The sequence below is a fragment of the Cetorhinus maximus genome, chromosome 8 (genome assembly GCF_964194155.1).
Source record: "Cetorhinus maximus chromosome 8, sCetMax3.hap1.1, whole genome shotgun sequence".
NCBI classification, from domain to species: Eukaryota; Metazoa; Chordata; class Chondrichthyes; order Lamniformes; family Cetorhinidae; genus Cetorhinus; species Cetorhinus maximus.
In genome coordinates, this window is record NC_135886.1 from 24,122,110 (window position 1) to 24,143,296 (window position 21,187).

The 21,187-nt window shown below is 40.6% G+C and overlaps 1 protein-coding gene across 2 annotated transcripts; it reads left to right on the forward strand.

Annotated features, from left to right (window-relative positions):
- Positions 1 to 62: 62 nt before the first annotated feature.
- On the forward strand, positions 63 to 8,102 carry ppil1 (peptidylprolyl isomerase (cyclophilin)-like 1). 2 transcript variants are annotated; one of them, XM_078546596.1, is made up of 4 exons: positions 63 to 211; positions 1,194 to 1,348; positions 3,353 to 3,421; positions 5,103 to 8,102. In XM_078546596.1, exons 1-4 carry the CDS (start codon positions 156 to 158, stop codon positions 5,327 to 5,329), a joined length of 507 nt encoding a protein of 168 aa, XP_078402722.1. In that variant the 5' UTR covers positions 63 to 155; the 3' UTR covers positions 5,330 to 8,102. The 2 variants fall into 2 exon arrangements, with proteins under 2 accessions (XP_078402722.1, XP_078402723.1); XM_078546597.1 differs by lacking the exon at positions 63 to 211 and adding an exon at positions 718 to 791.
- The last annotated feature ends 13,085 nt before the right edge of the window (positions 8,103 to 21,187 follow it).

Sequence of the window (21,187 nt, forward strand, 5' to 3'; positions counted from 1 at the left end):
CAGGTTGGTCCTGTGTGCTGTGGGGGTTAATCTGCCAGCCGAGGAGTATTTGCAGTGACACAGAGGGCGGTCGGCGAGAGCTTGCCTGGAGCAGCGAGTCGGGAGCCTTTGTGCAAGGGGGATTCCCCGGGAGCGCGAGCGGGAGAACGCTGACAATGTCGGGGATTCCTCCGGACACCTGGCAACCCCAGAATGTTACACTGGAAACCACGTAAGCCCGGGACAGTGGATGGGCTGGGAGCTGATGGGCTGAGACACACCACCAGGAAGGAGCAAGGAAGGAGCATGGCCTCTTCCTCTTACTCCAGGCAACCTCACATCACCATGTGATTGCAATGCAGAGTTTTTTGTTTGGAGGGTGACTGCAGAATTGTTTTACTGTTGTTTAAAAAAGAAACAAAAGCTTGGCAATCTCAATTGTTTGTGGAGGATTTTTAAAAAATATATATTTTGGCCATGATTTTTTTTTGAGTATTCAAAACACAGTAACCAGCATCACCGTGTTTCGAAAAACCATATTGAGCGCAAGAGCTGAAACATTTGCTGAGGGATAGATAGTTTTTCATTTGCTCCACGTAGTTCTCTAGTCAACGACGAAATATGAAAGACTTTAAATCTTAGCAGAACACGTTCTCTTATTCATTCATTTTCATTCATTACTTGCAAATTTCAGAACTCTTCCAGGTCAGAGGCATCAGTCAGGGAACTTCCTGTTCTTGACTCAATGCAAAGTTACATCAATGGGAACCCACTAACTGGTAGTGAAATGAAAAGTGCCCAACACAATGCAGGTCTCGTTTTGCCCCGCGTACATTTTAATTCAAGGGGAGAAATACTTAATTCTGCTTTGCAAATGAATTTCTGTTATGATAAAGAAGTTTTTAATGTAGTGCTGAAGGGTCATACAGGCGTGAAAAGTTAAATCTGTTTCTCTCTCCACAGAAGCTGTCAAACCTGCTGAGTTTTTACAGCATTTTCTGTTTTTATTTCAGATTTCCAGCATCCGCAACATTTTGCTTTTATTTTTTTAATGTAGTGGATTGATTTTAACAAAATGAATTGATTTTACATAAAGCAGTTTGGGAGCTTATGATCATAAAAACCAAAAGTCTCTGGTTGAATTCAGTTAGAATTAAATTAATAATCTGTCCTTGTGGCTGCTTGTTAACACAACTTCTTTAAAATTTTAACAGCATGGGAAACATATTACTGGAGTTATATTGGAAGCATGCATCGAAAACCTGCAGGAACTTTGCTGAGCTGACTCGGAGGGGTTATTACAATGGTACAAAGTTCCATAGAGTCATCAGTGGCTTTGTGATTCAAGGCGGAGATCCAACTGGAACAGGTAAGAATGGGGAAATCCAGAAGGACGGTGCAAGCTTTTATATTTTTGGTGTTCAGCTAAGCAAGATCTTGGCATTTGTGCTGAGGAACAAAGCACGATTCCCATTTCAAGTTTGCTGCTTTCTGTTTCTCGCTCCGGCAATTCTTTTGATTTGTTTGAGGGAGATTCCCGGTTGGTGTCAGGTTGTCATTCCTTTGTGCTCTGCACCCAGCCCACCAAGATCCCAACGCCATTTCGGATGGGGTTTTTCAAATTTAATCCCTCCACCTGCTGCTGGATTCAAATCAGTTCCGAGAACTGAATGAGCAGTCAAATGTTTTTTTTTTGCACATTTTCTCTTTAAGTGACTGTACCAGGCTATGGTACGTTTCCTCTTGCTCCCATTCCCAATGCACCAAAGCCTTCCTGTGTGCATTTTCTATACGCCACCTCATTGAAGCCCTCATCTGAGTACTCTGCAGCAGAACTCAGCTGCAACATTGCCCATTGGGTAACTAACTACACCAGCACTATCCTTTCTCCCAGCCTGGCTGCAGCTAACTCATGTCCGATGACTCACCATGTAGTGATCTTGCACCTATGCTACCTTCTAAACTTCGCTTAGTACCGGCACCTGAGCTGGCGGCTGCGAATGTTTGTTATTCCTCCATCTGTTCTCCCTCTAGGCATTCAGCCTCGGGCACTGCTGGCTGGCCAGGTGGCAGTTCTTGGATCTCGAAAAGCCTAAATGCGCAAGGGGAGGGTTGGGGTGAAGGAAGCAAGGGGAAAGCAAGAGCTGCCCAGTTACACCACCTGCAGCTTATACATCAATAGATTGTGGGACGAGAGTGAAGTGGGATTGGGGAAGGAACTTGCCATCATCCACAATAGCTTCAGCTGACCATGGCCGCTCAAGTTATTCCCAGAGCTGGCTCCGCCACATGCAGGTGTAAGGCACACCCCGGGGGCTGGCATTTCAGCAATCCGGTTACCCCACGCCCGGTTTCTGGACTATCATTTACTGCCAAGGCCGTTTAAAATCATCTTTTGATAACATGAAGAGCCCAGTTAAACAGTGTCCTTTATGCCTTTGCACAAATCACCTCAAAAAAATTAAATACCAGAAAAGTGGAAAGCACTATGTATTTGTTCTTGAATACAAAACTTACAATTAACAGAAATTTTAATTTTGTTTCAGACTGTGTACTAACTATATTACCCAGCCTCCCTGTTCAGGCACTAAAACTTTGTTTGTTCAAATGGGCAGAACAGTCAGGCTTTAGTTGATGTTCCAGCCAGTGGAATTGCCAACATTGTGTTTTTACCATAAATAACTGAATATGAGCGGCACTCTTGCTGTCTTCTTCGGGTCACCATTTTCAGCCTTAATGAGCTGAGCAAGTGGTTGCTGTGTGTTCACATCTGTCTAAAGTCTGATACTGTTTAATAAGCTGCACAAAGGCCAGTAATAATTCTGAGGGTTTCACTATTGATTTGAGGGAGATAGAACCAACACTTTGAGGGTTGCAGAGCAAGTCGAATACAAATCATGTTTTTTTTTTTAAAGATCTGTGGAAAGATGGTGATAAAAGTGAAATGAATAAAGTTGTTTTTGGAAAGGGGAGGGAAAAATGGGTTAATTTTGAAATGGCCTTTTTTTGTGTACACATGTGATAACTATAGTACCAGTATTACAGCTTACAATGCAGTAAAGGATGGTATACCATCAGGTTCTACATTTGGAGCTCTCAGCAATATATTATCATTTTTAATCACAGCTTATAAACTTTTCCATTTCAGAATGGCTGTGGATAAATCAAAGGGTAATTCCAACTGTGTGTGGAGAGAAAGTGTGATGGTTGCTCATTATCCCAACTCAAACCTGTTTTAAATTGATATTTATATTTGCGTAACAATTAAGAGGTGATGATTTTTGCCTTGACGTCCATCTTTTTAGAAATTGAAAAGTGTGACTGTCCTAAAATGTTTCAAATAACTCTGAACTCTTACTGTTTGCTTGTACAGGTAGAGGGGGGTCATCTATTTATGGAAAACATTTTGAAGATGAATTACACAAAGATTTAAAATTCACAGGTAAAGTCCCTGCATATTTTGAGTGTTTAGCAAAGGTTTTGTTTTTGTTTAGCAAACCTTACAGTAAGAGAAATATTACTAGGTTTTCTGACTATTTGTAAATATCCACTGTAAAGTTAATACATAATTGTATATCAGACATTTTGTGTGACGTTAGATCTAGGGTTTGGACTAAAATAATAATAGGGGTCTCATGATGTTTTCAGATTCCTTTCTGTTAGTGCCACCATAAAGAGCACAATGATGTTTGCAAACTTGTCTAATGTTGTTGTTCTGCTCAAATGTTTTTTGGAGTTTACCAAATTGTGATTAAAAGCAAAAAAAAAATATTTGGAAGGAAGACTGTTGTGTGAGACTTGAAATAATTTCTGTTGCTTGTTAATTTGTTTCCATTTAACTTCAATTATGGCCTGTTTACAAAAACACAATGGTTGAAATCTATTCATTTAGAATCACTAATAATCCCATGATGTTAATTAATGTATATTAACAGTTTACCTATTTAAATGTTATTATAAAGTTAAATACAGTGTAAATACCAACTACCCGAAAGGAGCTAATGGATAATTGAACAATGTAAATTAAGTGCCAGTTATTTGGAGTTGCACAATATTTTTAAAATTATTTGTTCATGGGATGTGGACGTCACTGGCTAGGCCAGCATTTATTACCCATCCCTAGTTACCCTTGTTCAGAGGGCATTTAAGAGTCAACCACATTGCTGTGGGCCTGGAGTCACGTGTAGGCCAGACCAGGTAAGATTTCCTTCTCTAAAGGACATTAATGAATCAGATAGGTTTTTATGACAATCAACAATGGTTTCATGGTCATCATTAGACTCTTAATTCCAAATTTTTATTGAAACCAAATTCCACCATCTACTGTGGCAGGATTCAGACCCTGGGTCTCTGGAATACTAGTCCAGCGACAATACCACTACTCCACCCGCCTCCCCTTTTGTGTTGAGAAATGTTCATATATAGTATAGCTACTATTTTAAACTTTTATGTTTTAGAATCACTAAATTCCTGCTATTTTGCTTAGATGAATTTTAGACAGTAATATTGGATTGGTTTATTTTATATCTTTGGAAAAGGTTACTAGCATGTTCTGACTTTTCCCATGTCTGACATCTCAAATTCAAAGGGAAGCCACCAGTCAAATACAATCCAAACCAATCGCAAAACCTGTATGTATTTGAAAATTGGGCATTTGATTTCCTCTTGAGCCTTTTACCAAGGCGGCAACAACAGAACTTTAGTGAGACTCCCTTTAAACAATTGACAACTACCACATTTAAATTAATGCGGAACCACATTTAAATTAATTTTTCTTTCACTGTCTAGAACAACTTTGATTATAGAACTAGGTAAAGCTGTAATTGCTGCATCTACTGCTGGTAGTACCATGTAGGGCCAGAGTTTGATGATTAAGATAGCTCATATCTTGGTTTGATCAGACTTAGTCTAGTTTAGTTTTTGACTGAATGGTGCAAAAACACTTGTTTGTTTTTAATGAAGTGGCTGCCATCCATATGCTTGATATAAATTCACAAGTAGTGAAAACAAATATTTCTATTTAATAAAATTTATCATGCATAACCATAAACTTAAAAATTAACTGTCTGCACAGCAGATTTGATGCTAACCAATTTTACTATATCTACCTTTTCCCTTCATAGGTGCAGGGATCCTTGCCATGGCGAATGCAGGCCCAGATACGAATGGCAGCCAGTTCTTTATAACTTTGGGACCCACACCACTGCTGGATGGAAAGCACACAATCTTTGGCCGTGTGTGCCACGGGTTGTCAGTAGTTAAGCGTATTGAACTGGTGGAGACTAACCGTGATGACCGACCTACAGATGATGTCATCATTTTGAAAGCCGCAGTAAATGTATCGCATTAAGACTCTAGAGGTATAATTATGCTGCTCACAGAATGGTTACGGTGTGGAAGGAGGCCATTTGGCCCATCGTGTCTGCACCAGCTCTCCAAATGAGCAACTCACTCAGTACCACTCCCCTGCCTTCTCCCCGTAGTCCTGCACATTCTTCCTTTTCAGACAACAGTCCAGTTCCCTTTTGAATGGTTCCGTTGAACCTGCCTCCACCACACTGTCAAGCAGTGCATTCCAAACCCTAACCACTCGCTACATAAAAAAGTTTCTCCTCATATCAGTTTTGCTTCTTCTACCTGATGCTTTAAATCTGTGCCCTCTCATTCTCTATCCTTTCAAAAGTGGGAATAGTTTCCCCCTATCTACCCTGTCCAGACCCTCATGGTTTTGAATGCCTCTACTCAATGATAAGGAATAATTCCTGGGTAGTGGTGTTTTGTCTTAAGTAACCTCCCTGCATACAAATGTGTATTTTTAATAGCGGGATCATTCATATACCTTTGCAGCAGCACACGTGACTTCACCAAGACATTTGAATTCATTCCCTTGCCAGTGATAATCCAAGCCACTTCCTATTGGTGCCTTGTGGTACATATTTGCCTGCAGCTCGTAAAATAAAACATGAAAATGCCAAATTAACCACAAATTTCACAATACAATTTGTGCAATTTTTATTGCAAAGGGAACAAAAATGACACATGGAAGAGTTACAAATTCCTGAGAGTGGTGTGATCTTGGTCTTCCCATAGTGGATCTAACCCAAAATCAAATACATCAGCTTGCCACAGATACTGGAACCCTTTACCCTTTTCCCTGCAAGAACATAATTGAGAATGGAAGATCATTTTCTCAAACTAAAATTGAAATGTACTGTATATACAGCACTATATATGCCAATCTTCTTCCAATATATGTCTCTTTTGGAAGAGATTTGTGCATATTTTGTTTTCAATACACTTGACAACTGAGTGAGAAAGGAAGTTTCTGCTTAAGTCATATGTTTAATTTCCTAATTTGGATAAATTGTTCTTGCGCTTGTTTAATATGGGGATATAATGATGGCTGGTGTAGCAAATAAAACTCAGTTTACATTGACGTAGTAGGACTTGTACTGAGGCTTAAGATATATTCTGATAGCAGAGTACAGGAAGCTTTGCATTTGTTGTCTTCTCTAATTGACTTTGTCATGCTGACTCTAAAAATGAAAACAAATAGCAGATTTTGTTAATTAAATAGGGAGGAATTGGAAAAAACGCAAAACCAAATGGCGTCTGCAGTGCACCCATTTTACTAACTGGACTGCCAGGTTTCCTTTTGGCATGTCATCAGCCAGTCTGAGTCTTCCCAGCCTTTTCCTACACCATCCCAGTGCGCAAGCTTTTCAAGCCCTGTCCTAACGTTCCTAGCTTGGCCTTAGCAGCAGGCTTCTTTACTCTCCTGGTGTCAACACCTGTTCTCAATTGGACAGTTGTCAGAAGCAGGGACTGCTGGTGACTTTTCCTCTTACTGCTAACCTGGTTGACAGCAGCTAACTCAACATTGACTAGAAATTGAACACAGGATGGTTGGCTCAGGTACACAGTGCTGTTACCAATTGGCCATTGTGGGAGCTGATTTAACCAATTACAAAAATACAATGTAAAGAATATAGGGAGTGAAATCCCATCTTCTCGATTTTTTTTTGTTAAATTGAAGGAAATATCTCATTTCCCACAGTTCTTTCTTCTCACCAAATGCATATGCCAATAGTGTAGCTATTAACAACGAAACATACAGAAGCAAAATACCATGGATGCTGGAAATCTGAAATTAAAACAGAAAATGCTGGAAATACTCAGCAGGTCTGGCAGCAAGAGATTGAGCTAACGTTTCAGATCTGTCATCAGAACTCTGGCTTAATATTTACCAGCTAACAAAATCCACTCTTTTTGTTACCACAGCAGTAGAATTGAAAAAAGGGTAAGTTTCTCTTTCCCTTCGCTATAATAAATTGGGGCAGTTTGCGGCTTTGACCTAGGTTTTCTGATTGGAAACACTTTCCTGCCAGATGAGACTTCTGCCCAGTACAGAGATACCTAGACAACTTAGTGGTCTCAGGTCAGTTGTATGCTGAAGACAGGGAGTCCATTCTTCACTGGCGAGTTGTGCTAAAAAGGCTAGGAACTTTTAAAGACAGGCTTTGGAAGAAGATGGTCTTCCATTAGAAAATATTTTCCCCTAACTCTGGCTGCTGTTCCTGGAACCTGTGCACAGCAGGGCTCTGAAAGTATTTGCACAGGCCTCTAGTGAATAAGCCCCTTGAGGCTTCATCAACCTTTGAATGTTTAAGTGTCAGGACAGAACCCACAGCTTTGGCATTTTAACAGTCAAAGAGGATAAGTGGAGGAAACTACAGTGGATGTCATGCTTCCTCATTGTAATCTGTTTAGCATGTGGGAGGGAACTAGAAAGCCAAGAACTTTGTTTAAGCCTCAAAAAACATTCACCTTACTCTTTAAAAGCATATAGCGTAGCTATTTCTGAATTCAGTGGCTAAGACTGTCTGAAACGATCTCAAACATAGTTTCAGTAATAACTACAGAATCTAATTGTTTGATTTTGTACTTGTACATCCTGTTTACATCAGTGTGAAAATAATTTCAATGATCAGTCAACTAACAAGCCCAAAAGCTTTGCCTTTCTAGTCATTGTACTCCTCATGAATGGTCTTGTTTTCTATTTGCAGTTTCATATGTATTTCATTTTTTCCATTTACCAGTATTAAACACACACTCCTCATCTACCTCATTACTTATCTCTGAGCCCTGTAGAATGATATATCTCTTAACACATCTTTCTCCCTCAGTTTGATATGATGGGAAGATCGAAGTTCTGTGTGTCTTTGGCAAGATAGTTGATTACGTTCAGTAAGATCTCAGATGTGAACTCAGTTTGAAACTTGTCCTGCTTACGTTACTTGAAGCTACAGATTTCCTACCTTCCTTCAAAAATATGACTTACCACCACATCTGCAGTAAAACTCTGGATGCCCATTGCTTTCACATGAAAATATTTATCCAGCACTTTTAATACATAAAGTTGAGTTCCGACAGGTCATATTTCTTAATGCAGTTGAACTCTGCTGCGCACTTAATTTTTGATCTATTTTTTGTACTAACTTAAATTTGGGAGTTTAATACCTGGGTGCATACTCTTAACTCTGAGTTAGGATGCTGCAAAAGAGCTCAGCCTCCAGCCCATTCCCTTCCATGCGTGGGGAAGGTGCAAGCTTCTCACAGAAGGAGAGGCGGGGAGTGAAGCCACAGTTATATTTTTACCAATCTGCTAAGTTGAAAACTGTTCACAGAACAAATGATAATTTCTCTGTAGCTGGCAGCAATAAAGATGTTGAATTTGAAGGAGAATTGTGATATTTTAGTATGAATGTGCAAGGCTCAGGACAAATCTGTTCTACTAATTACCATTTGTTCAATGTCTAGCCAATGTAATGTTCCCTCTGAGTCTGTTAAATGTTTGCAGCACTGAAAACCGTTCAGTCTCATGTCTGTTGAGTCAGAGGGAGTGAGCCTGAGGGAAAACAGTGCCAGAGATGCACAGATAAAAGTGGCTGTGGGGGACTCGGAGCGAGTGAGCCTGAGGGAAAGAATCAGAGCACTGGGAGAGCAACAAAAAAAAAACAAGGAGCGGCATCACAGGGCGGCAGGTAGGTAGGTGATCGGAGAACTCTGAGGTGAACACATGGCTGTAGGAATTTGGGGAGAGAGGCAGGAAGGGAGGGAGGGCGCTGACTGGTGTGTTTTATAGGCCTTTAGTTCATTTCTGTTAAGCTTAGATAGTTTAATAAATAGAGACATGGTACAGATTCTCAATCCTATGGAATGCACATACTGGAATGTGGGAATTCCAGGATGTTTCTTGTGTCCTGGGCAGCCACATGCCCAGGAAGTATGGTCAGCTGGGGCAGCTTGAACTCTGGGTTTCAGAGCTTGAGTAGCAGCAGGCGTCATTGTGGTGCATCTACGCAGCTGAGAGCTATACAAATAGCACATTTCTGGTTGTCACCCTGCAGTTGAGTGCAGGTAGAGAGGGAATGGGTGACTGCCAGGCAGTCAAGAACAACCAGACAGATAATGGAGGATTAAAAACAGAAAATGCTGGAAAAACTCAGCAGGTCTCACAGTATCTGTAGACAAAGAAACAGAGTTAACATCTCAAGTCTTCAGAGTAATGGAGGATTCCTGAGTGTAGCACACTCTCCATTCAGTCTGAATACTGATGAGGATGATGATTCCCCTGGGAAATGCAGCCACAGCCTAGTCCCTGGCATCATGGCTGGCTCAGCTGTGCAAGGGGGCAGGAGAAATATTGGAAAAACAATAGTGACAGGGGAGCCAACAGGCATTTTGCAGCTGCAGAAATGAATCCAGGATGGCATGTTGGCCTCTGTGGCGCTAGGGTCAAGGATGTCACTGAACGGCTGCAGAGCACCATGAGGGGGGGAGAAGAACAGCCAGCAGATGCGGCCCATATTGGTACCAACAAGGAAAGATGGATAAATCCATAGGCAGATTTTAGGGAGCTAGGAAAGAAACTAGCAAGCAGGACCGGAAAGTTAGTAATCTCTAGATTTCCCTGCTGTACCACGCAATTATGAGTATAGGAGGATTGTGATGATGAATGCTTGGCTCGATAGATGGTTCAGGGCAGAGGGCTTTAGTTTCCTGTGAAATTGAGACTGGATCTGAGGGAGATGGGACCTATACAGGTCAGACAGATTGACCTTGAACGGAGCTAGGACCAATATCCTTGTGGAGCAACTTGCTAGTGCTTTTGGGGAAGGTTTAAACTAATTTGACGGAGATGGGAACCAGGAAGTAATATTCAAGAGGAAAAATATTAGAGATGAAGAATTGTGAGAGACAGCACTATGTAAGAAATAGAAAGATATTGGGTGGGATTAGGGTAAGAGAGACTACAATAAAGCCTAAATTGAGATTACTGTGGATAGATGTGAACTTACGAGGTGTGGTAAGTAAGGTTAATGAGCTGCAGGCACAGGTAGCCATGTGGGAATATGATGTAAAAATAAGTCATTGGGAAGGGCAAATTTCAATGGGCGAGAACTGATCTGGCCTAGGTAAATTGGAATCAAGAACTGTCAGGCAAAACATTAACAAAACAAAACCCCGCCCCTAGGTGCCTGTGAACAGACTTTGTATTTTTATTTTTCATCATCAAGTACACCGCCAGGTGACACTTTGTGATTTTTTTTTGTTCATAAATACAATTTTCTAATGGCTACAGTGAAGTTTCATTTCCACAAAGGGAAAGGTGGAACAAACAAAGCCAAAGTCCCCTGGATAACAAAAGGTAGGGAGTAAGATGAAGCAGAAAAAGGGTGCATGCGATAGATGTCAGCCTGATAACATAAGCGAGAACCAGGCTAAATATAGAATACGGAAAAATAGAGCAGCAAAGAGAGTATGAGAAAAGACTGGCAGCCAACATAAAAGAGAATCCAAAAGTTTTCTGTAGACAAATAATTGTAAAAGACTTGTAAACAAGGAGTAGGACCGATTAAGGACCAAAAAGGATATTTACATATGAGGCAGAGGGCATGTCTGAGATACTAAATGAGTACTTTGCACCTGAGCTGTAGTGAAAGAGGAGATAGTTGAGACACTGGATGGGCTAAAATTTGATAAGTAGTATTAGAAAGGCTAGCTGAACTTAAAGTCACTAGGACTGAATGGGATGCATCCGAGAATACTGAGGAGAGGGAGGGTGGAAATTGTGGAAGGACTGGCCATAATCTTCCAATCCTCCTTAGATAGAGGGGGGGTTCCTTGAGAACTGGAGAATTGCAATGTTTTGAACCATTGTTCAAAGAAGGGCCTAAGGGTAAGCCTTCAACTACATGGCAGTCAATTTAACCTTGGAAAGCTTTTACGAATGCTAATCCAGGACAAAATTAACAGCCACTTGGTCAAATGTGGATTATTAAGGAAAGCCAGCTTAGGTTTTCTACAGGAAAATAGTGTTTAACTGACTTGATTGAGATTTTGTTGAGGTAACAAAGAGGGTTGATCATGGTAATGCAATTGATGTAGTGTACATGGACTTCTAAAATGTGTTTAACAAAGTGCTACATAACAGGCTTGTCAGCAAAGTTGAAGCCCATGGAATAGAAGGAAAAGCGGCAGCATAGATAGGATAAAAACAAAAAGCTAAAAGCTACTGCGGATGCTGGAAATCCAAAACAAAATAAAAACAGAATTACCTGGAAAAACTCAGCAAGTCTGGCAGCATCGGTGGAGAAGAAATCAGTCAACGTTTCGAGCCCTCATGGCCCTTCAGCAGAACTGAAGCATAGTTTCAACAAGGGAGAAATATAAATTGGTTTAAGGTGGGTGGGGGGGGGAAGAGACACATTGAGGGTGTGGTGTGAGCAGATAATCAAAAGATGTCAGGGACAAAAGGGTCAAAGAGGTGTTGAAGGTGGTGGTCTTTGTCTGAGAAAAGTGCTAATTAAGAATGCAAGACAGGATATTCAAAGTACAGCTCTAGTGGGGGTGGGGTGGAAAGACTAAAGGTTTTAGTTTTAGATTTAAAAATAATGGAAATAGGTGGGGAAAGAAGAATCTATATAAATTATTGAAAAAAAAGGCGGGTGGGGGGGGGGAAAAGAAACGGGGTGGGGATGGGGGGAGGGGAGTTTAAGATCTAAAGTTGTTGAATTCAATATTCAGCCCAGAAGGCTGTAAAGTGCCTAGTCGGAAGATGAGGTGCTGTTCCTCCAGTTTGCGTTGGGCTTCACTGGAACAATGCAGCAAGCCAAGGACAGACATGTGGGCAAGAGAACAGGGTGGAGTGTTAAAATGGCAAGCGACAGGGAGGTTTGGGTCTTTCTTGCGGACAGACCGCAGGTGTTCCGCAAAACGGTCGCCCAGTTTGCCCACCTTAAACCAATTTATATTTCTCCCTTGTTGAAACTATGCTTCAGTTCTGCTGAAGGGCCATGAGGGCTCGAAACGTTGACTGATTTCTTCTCCACCGATGCTGCCAGACTTGCTGAGTTTTTCCAGGTAATTCTGTTTTTATTTAGCATAGATAGGATGTTGACTGAGTGACAGGAAACAGACTAGTGGTGAACGGTTGTTTTCGTCCTGGACGATCGTATATAATGGGGTTACTCAGGGTTTGGTATCAGGGTCATTGCTTTTATTGATTAATTGGGAATGCAGGGCAAAATCTGCAGTTAACACAACACTTGGAAGTTTTGTGAAGTGTGAGGAGGCCAGTGATAGACTTCAAGAGGATGTAATCAGGCTTGTGGAATGGACAAACTCATGGAAGATTAAATTTAATACAGAGAAGAGTGAAGTGATACTTTTTGGTATGACGAATGATGAAAGGCAATATAAAATAAAAGATAAAATTCTAAAAGAGGTGCAGGGGCAGAGGAACCTTGGGGTACCTGTGCACAAACCATTGAAGGTGGCAGGGCAGGTTGAGAAAGTGGCTAATAAGGCATGTGGGATTCAGTACTTTATAAATAGAGGCATAGAGCACCAAAGCCAGGTAGTTATGGGGAACCTTTATAAAACACTGACACACACTTTAGGCAAGGCTGCAGAAAAGATTTATGAGAATGGTTCAGGGATGAGAAACTGGGTGTTTTCTTCAGAGAAGGTTGGGGGGGATTTGATAGTGGTGCTCAGAATCATGAGGGGTCTGTTCAGAGTAAATAGGGGAAAAACTTTTACTACTGGTGGAAGGGCTGAGAACCATAGGCCACCGATTTAAGCTGATTGGCAAAAGAACCAGAGGTGACATGAGAAAAAATGTTTTTATGCGGCGAGTAGTTAGAATCTGGAATGCACTCCTTGAGAGTGTGGTGGAAGCAGATTCAATCATGGCTTTCAAAAGGGATTTGGACAATTATCTAAAAAGCAGGGAAAAGGTGGGCTAATGGGACTAGCTGTGTTGCTCTCACAGAGAGGGGACATGGCCACGATAGGGAATGGACTGCTGCTGTGATTCTATGATTTTTTAAGCAGTACAACCAGAATCCCACTTCTCTGCACTCCCCATAGTTTTGTATTTTTCTCTGCTTTAAATATTTATCTAGTTTTCTCTTAAACGTTTCAACGGTCTCTGCCTTAAGCATTTCCTGTGGCAAACCATCCCAAGCTCCAAAAAGCTGCAAAAAGACATTTCTTTGGACTTCTTTCCAAACCCTCGTAACAATTTTGAACTAATGACCCTTAGAACTGATTCCCTAACCAGAGAAGCCAGATTTCCTATTTATCCTTATCAAAAATCGTCCTCAAATTGCTCCTCAAACCATCCTTGGAATTAACCTGGTGAAACTTCATTATTGTTGCCTGTGGCTGTAATATCTTTTAACTGGCCTGGCCAATGTTAGCCAACTTCTTGTTTATAAAGTGTTGTTATCCTTTTGATGGCTTTCATCTATCTGCACTGACACATTCAGGAAATTGTGTACAGAGAATTGCAACGTAAGTGCCTCCTACATAAACCTTCCTAGTAATAGGGCTCCTGTTAAATGACATGTAACTATGAGGTGAAATAAATTGGTGTGGTGTTTTAATTCGGAAAGTGAGTTAGACTTGAGGTTTCTTTCTGGAAACAGTTGAATTAAAAGGCTCTGAAATTCCTCTAGTGTTCTGATGTCCCACCAGGCCTTCAGAGAGAGACCTCCAAAACCTCTCAGGAAAACCGGAAAGATCCAGCTGCGACAGAAGTTCGATGTTTCTGGAAGTCTTCCGGTCCATTCTCAGTGGCAGAACCTCTGTCCGCTCTGTAGAAGGCAAACAATAGGAAGGAGACAGCCAGGTGCAGAGAATTCCCTGTGTTGGAGTTCCAGATCCTTAGGCACATTGAGGGTTCACATCGGTGAAGACTGGCACTTCGATTCAGTTGAGGAACACTGGTCTCTCCAAGAGCGGCTGCGGGCCTCATGAATAGGGCCAAAAACATGGAAGCAGCATGGACTCATGAAAATTTCATGGCAAAAAAATAAGCAGGGGTTAATCCCCTTCCTCACAGGGCACAAGGGGAACGTGGCTGAGGTGGTCGTGCAAACCTGCCCCGTGTAATTGGCGACTGGAATTTCTGGCTGCATCGGTACGTGGGTCCCACTGATAAACCAGCAGTGGGCACTTCCACCCATATGCCACATGCTAATGAGGTGCCCGCCTACTGCCATCTCAATCTCTGGTTCCAATTTCATAGCATTCAATACATTTTTCCATTAGCCTCCAGGGAGTAAATAGCCAACTTAAAAGTTTGGCTATCTTTTTCCATTTTTGAAAACTATTTGACCAACCATAACTATTATTTTGTTTAATCCTTTCTTATCTGGCTACATATCAAATATTGATGTGATAGGAGATGCGGCCTGACTTGCCGAGTATTTGCAGCACTTTTTTATTTTTGTTTCAGATTTTGAGCATTTGCAGTATTTTGCTTTTGTATAAAAATAATTGTGTTCGTCTTCGAAACCAAGAAGTAATTTTCCAATTTTGCATTCGCAGTGGGGAGCCCTGATTGGTCGGAGTGCCTATCAGACGTTTAGACACACACTGTGGATAACCATTGATTTAACCGTAATGAAGTAGCAAATTTCTCAAATATTGTGTGATAATATAAAAACAATTATTGTTTGAAATATAGACTTGTTAATCTATTGAAATTTAAATGGATTAGGGTCTTTGCTAAACTAGTGTGGGAACTTCTGAGGAACTCATTAAATATTTGTACACCATTATCCCATGGTGTACTTTCAAGGATGAGGCATTTTATTAAGCTCATTTGACCACTTAAAGAATTAACGGGAACATAGAAAAAATATCTCGGAACTGAGGGGAAATATAAGATAAAAAGGCAGTTAAAATAATAGCTACCCACCTATTGTAATACAAATATTGGGTTAATCATAAATATCAACCAACAGGTTGGATTAATTAAAGTTTGCCTACAAGTAAAATATTCCCTTTTATCCACACAGTGATCCTTTCTGCCCTGGAAGGCTTTTTGCATTCAGATAATATCACCACTGGAGGGCAGTATTCAACTACATAACATGGCATTGTCTGATAATTTAAGTTACCAATACTGTAATTTATTGAATGGAAGGCAATATTGAGATATTTGGCAACTGGCACTAGAAATGGAACCAGAATGAAACTATTCAATCTTCTTTTGCAGATTTTATTTTTCCTCATTGAATATCCTCTATATTTTAGTGTACATTAATCTGCTTATATAAATGCACATGTTTCCCAATGGTTGAGAAGTTTAAGACACCCTGGACAATGCTGTACCAAAAAAAGCAAGATTTAATTCTCAGTCTGGGCCGAGCCTGATCTCTGAGGGTATCACTAAGGCACTTTATTGATTTCAACAGCTCAGCTGGAGTGGAAGGAAGTAACTAATCTTAGTTGCTCCTCAGTGACTTCTGCTAAAAAACAATACATGTATGGATGTTATCTGAGAACAGTACTGGCCTCTGGCGTGATACCTTCCATAGTTGAATAAGCTTCTGGCACTCTGATGTAGATTATCAATCAGGCCTCCAACTGGGCCATGCGTCATTAGCACTTGTTTCATGAGCAGATTGGAGCTGCAGTTGAGAGCTCACTGAATGGAAGGGGCCAAAGGCTTTCAGTAGTTTTAACGCATGTTTCAACCTTTACAAATGCTGAAGAGTCTTAAAAATAGCTATGTCAAAAAACATAGTGGATAGCCTAAGAAATATGGAAGCAGGAAGCTGAGTCTTTGACCAAGGATGGAGCATTCAAACGCCCTGGCAAAGTAGAGATGCTACTCTTGCTATTATCTCCCAATGTATCAGTACTTCCCATTGGAGCTACCCTCTGTCACTCCCTCCTGTGCCTAGTCCATTGTGGCAATCAGGTGAACATTCTGAAATCAAACCAGCGCCACAGCCTTCTGAGTAGCTAAGTGGTGTCAGCCAACAAAATAGAATGAACATTAACTTCAAAATACCACAATAAACCTGGTTTTGGTCCTTCTAAGCCCTGCCCCAGGCAACATTGGATGCATATTTTATTGAGCTGGCTTTCTGACTCCGTGCTGCAATCTCTGGGGAAAAGAAAATGTGCAGAGATTAGAATCACGTTTAAAGGTTTGCAATAGGAAATCAGCAAGAACTTCACTTCAAGCTCCAACCGGAAAGTTAAGCAGCCTAGGAAGTTAGCTGAGCAATTACCCTTCCTATTTTTCATCCACTTATCAGATATAACTGATTGGAAATACCCTTCATGGTCTTGCCTCACAACATGAAAAGAATTAATGCCTCCAGCGGAGAAAAATGAGGTACAGTGCAATTTTCTTAGCTGAATCCAGTTCATAGTGTGACTGTTAGCATAATATTGATTTTGATGCCTTATTTGTATTCATTGATTTTTCTCAAGGCTGGGGGAGGTTTGCATAAGCCTAGGTTGACTTTGTACCAGAGCATAGAAGTTTGCACTACTAAGCTGCCAACAAAAGTATGCTTAATAACAGAGACTTTTGACTATCAAAGGCAAGGATAGGAAAAGACAAAATCATTAAGTAACTGATGATTTAATTCAACAAACCTGCCTTGAAATACATATCAATAAGTAATGGTTTATTATTTATTCTTTCTTTGCCTGTCTCAGAAAGGTCCCAGCTGATTGGAAAACTGCAAATGTAACATCATTATTCAAGAAAAGAGGGAGAAAGCCGGAAACTGTAGGCCAGTTAGTCTAACATCTGTCATTGGGAAAATGCTATAATCCATTATTAAGGAAGTAGTAATAGTATATTTAGAATATCATAATGCAATCAGGTAGCGAGAACATGATTTGGTGAAAGTGAAATTGTGTTTGACAAATTCATTAGAATTCTTTGAAAATGCTAAAAGTAGGGTGGATAATGGGGAACCAGTAGATTATTCTGGATTTCCAAAAGGCATTTGACAAAGGTGCCACATAAAAGGTACTGCAGAAGATAAGAGCTCATGGTGTTGGAGGTGATATTTTAGCATGGATAGGGGATTGGTAACTAACCAGGAGCAGAGAGTTGGGATAAGTGGGTCATTTTCAGACTGGTGAACTGTGGTGGAGTGCTGCAGGGATCAGTGCTGGGGCCTCAACTATTTAGGACCCAACTATTTATGAAGTATATTAATGATTTGGATGGAGGCACCAACTGCTTTGTAGCCAAATCTGCTTACAAAGATGGATAGGAAAGCAAGCTGTGAGGATAGTACAAAGAGTCTGAAAAGGAATCTAGAGAGGTTGAGTGCGTGAGCAAAATTTTGGCAGATGGAGTATAATGTAGGAAAAGATGCGGTTGCCCACTTTGGCAGGAGAAATAAAAAATCAGAATATTATTTAAATTGAGAAAGACTGTAGAACGCTGGAGTACAAAGGGCTTTGGGTGACTTTCTGCATGTATCACAAAAGTTAGCATGCAGATACAGCAAGTAATTAGGAAGGCAAATGTAATGGTGGCCGTTATTGCAAGGGGGATGAAGTGTAAAAGTAGGTAAGACCTGCTGTAACAGTACAGGGCATTGCTGAGACTGCACCTGGATTACAGTGTGCAGTTTTGGCCTCCTTAAGGAGGGATATACTTGTCATTTGGAAAGGTTCAGTAGACTGATTCCTAGGATGAATGGATTGTCTTATGAGGAAAGAGGAACTTGCTGTGGGAGGGGGAGAATCCAGTGGTCGTGGTCCATGTAAGTACCAACGACATAGGCGGGATGAGGAAGGAGGCTCTGCATAGTCAGTATGATGAGCTAGGCACCAAATTAAGAAGCAGAACCTCAAAGGTCATAATTTCTGGATTATAACCTGAGCCACATGCAAACTGACATAGGACAAATAAGATTAGAGAAATGAATGCATGGCTCAAAGACTGATATGGGAGAAGTGGGTTCAGGTTTGTGGGGTGCTGGCACCAGTATTGGGGAAACTGGGATCTGTACCATTGGGATGGTCTATATCTGAAACATGCTGGGGCTGATGCTCTCGTGAACTGCCTAACTAGGGAAGTAGAAAGGGTTGTAAACCAAATAGTGGGGACAAGGGATCAAATTTGGGAAGATGTGGTCAACCAAAGAGTAGAGACAAGGCAAGAGAGACAGGTATTAATATGGGAAATGGTAGACTGTGACAGCAAGGGACAGAGTACAATTCTAAGAATAAATCAGCAGATAAGACTAAATGCTACAAAAATAATAAAAGGACAAAACTAAAGGCTCTATCTAAATCATTCGAAACAAAACAGATGAACCAATAGCACAAATTGAAATAAATAAATACGATCTGATAGCCATTACAGAGTCACGGCTGTAGGATTACATAAATTGGGACCTGAATATTGAAGGGTACATGACATTTAGGAAGGACAGGAAGTTAGGAAAAGGTGGAGGGGTGGCTCTGTTAATGATAGTATTAGCACATTAGAGAGGGATGACCTAAGTTCAGGAAACCAAGTAGAAGCGGTTTGGGTTGAGATGAGGAATGATAACGGCAAGAAGTCACTTGTGGGAGTGGTGTGCAGCCCCCCTATTGTAACTACACGGTAGGACAGAGTATAAAAGAAGAGATAATGGGAGCTTGCCAGAAAGGTACAGCAATAATCATGGGGGATTTTAATCTACACATAAATTGGAAAAATCAGATGGATGAAGATAGCATAGATGAGGAATTCATCAAATGTTTTCGAGATAGTTTCTTAGAACAACACATTCTGGAGCCACCCAGACAGGCTATACTAGACCTGGTATTGAGCAACGAGGTAGGATTAATTGATAACCTCCCAGTGAAGGCACCATTAAGTAGCAGCAATCATAATATGATTGAATTTTACATTCATTTTGAAGGAGAAACAAGTACATTCAAAACAAGTATTTTAAACTTAAATAAGAGCAATTATGAGGGCATGAAAGCAAAGCTAGCTGAAGTGAACTGGCAAATGAGGTTAAGGGATATGTCAATAGAAGTTCAGTGGCAGACATTTAAAGGGATATTTCAGAATACACAGAATAGATACATTCCAATGAGAAAGAAAAATTCCAAAGGGAGGGCCCACCATCCATGGTTAACTAAAAAAGTTAAAGACAGTATCAAACTTAAAGAAAAAAACATATAATTACACAAAGACAGGTGGCAGATCAGAAGACTGGAAAGAATATAAAGAACATCAAAGAATGACAAAAAGATTAATGAGGGAAAAATGAGAGTGCGAGCAAAAGCTAGCTAGTAATATAAAGACGGATAGTAAGAGTTTCTATAGATATTTAAATAAGAAAAGAATTAACAAGGTGAGCGTTGGTCCTATAGAGAGTGCATCCGGGGAATTGATAATGGAAAGTAGGGAGATGGCAGATGAATTAAACAGGTATTTTGCTTTGGTCTTCACTATAGACGACACAAGTAACATCCCGGAAGTGGCTGTAAATCAGGAAATGGAAGGGAGGAAGGAACTCAGGAAAATTACAATCACCAGGGAAGTGGTATTGAGCAAATTGTTGGGGCTGTGGGCTGACAAATCCCAAAGTCCAGATGGACTTCACTCTAAGGTCTTGAAAGAAATGGCTGGTGAGATAGTTGATGCATTGGCTTTAATTTTCTAAAATTCCCTAGATTCAGGGGAGGTTCCATTAGATTGGAAAATAGCAAATGTAACTCCTTTATTCAAAAAAAAAAGAAAGCAGGAAACTATAGGTCAGTTAGCTTACCATTTGTCATAGGGAAAATGTTGGAAGCTATTATTAAAGATGTTATAGCAGGGCACTTAGAAAAATTCATGGCAATCAGGCAGTCAACATGGTTTTGTAAAAGGGAAATCATGTTGAACAAATTTATTGGAGTTCTTTGAAGGAGTCACATGTGCTGTGGATAAAGGGGAACTGGTGGATGTGCTGTACTTAGATCTCCAGAAGGCATTTGATAAAGGACCACATCAAAGATTATCACAGAAAATAAAAACTCATGGTGTAGGGGGTAGCATATTGGCATGGATAAAAGATTGGCTAGCTAATAGAAAGCAGAGAGTAGGCATAAATGGGTCTTTTTCTGGTTGGCAGGATGTGACAAGTGGTGTACCACAGGGATCAGTGCTGGGGCCTCAACATTTTACAGTTTGTATAAATGACTTGGATGAAGGGACCGAAGGTATGGTTGCTAAATTTGCTGACAACACAAAGATAGGTAGGAAGGTAAATTGTGACGAGGACGTAAGGAGGCTACAAAGTGACATAGATAGGGCAAAGATCTGGCAAATGGAGTATAATATGGGAAATGTGAAATTGTTCATTTTGGTAGGAAGAATAAAAAAGCTTATTATCTTAATGGTGAGAGATTGCAGAGCTCTGAGATTCAGAGGGATCTGGGTGTCCTAATGCATGAATCACAAAAGGTTAGTATGCAAGTACAGCAGGTAATTAGGAAAGCTAATGGAATATTATCATTTACTGTGAGGGGAATTGATTACAAAAGTAGGGAGGTTATACTTCACAACAAAAACAAAAATACCTGGAAAAATTCAGCATGTCTGACAGCATCTGCGGAGAGGAATACAGTTAATGACTCTTCATCAGAACTAAGGAAAAATAGAAAAGAGGTAAAATATAAGCTGGTTTAAGGGGGTGTGGGACAGGTAGAGCTGGATAGAGGGCCAGTGATAGGTGGAGATTGCTAAAAGATGTCATAGACAAAAGGACAAAGAGGTGTTGACGGTGGTGATATTAGCTAAGATACGTGCTAATGGTGACATTAGGGTTAGAAAGCAGGACGAGCAATGTACAGATAGCCCGAGCGGGGATGGGGTGGGGGGAAG

What these genes read in the sequence shown, in the direction of transcription:
- ppil1 (XM_078546596.1), top strand. Translation starts at nt 156, where the DNA reads ATGTCGGGGATTCCTCCGGACACCTGGCAACCCCAGAATGTTACACTG. An exon ending in CGGAGATCCAACTGGAACAG is followed by an intron (nt 1,349 to 3,352) that starts GTAAGAATGGGG and finishes TTGCTTGTACAG; the next exon opens with GTAGAGGGGGGTCATCTATT. An exon ending in CAAAGATTTAAAATTCACAG is followed by an intron (nt 3,422 to 5,102) that starts GTAAAGTCCCTG and finishes TTCCCTTCATAG; the next exon opens with GTGCAGGGATCCTTGCCATG.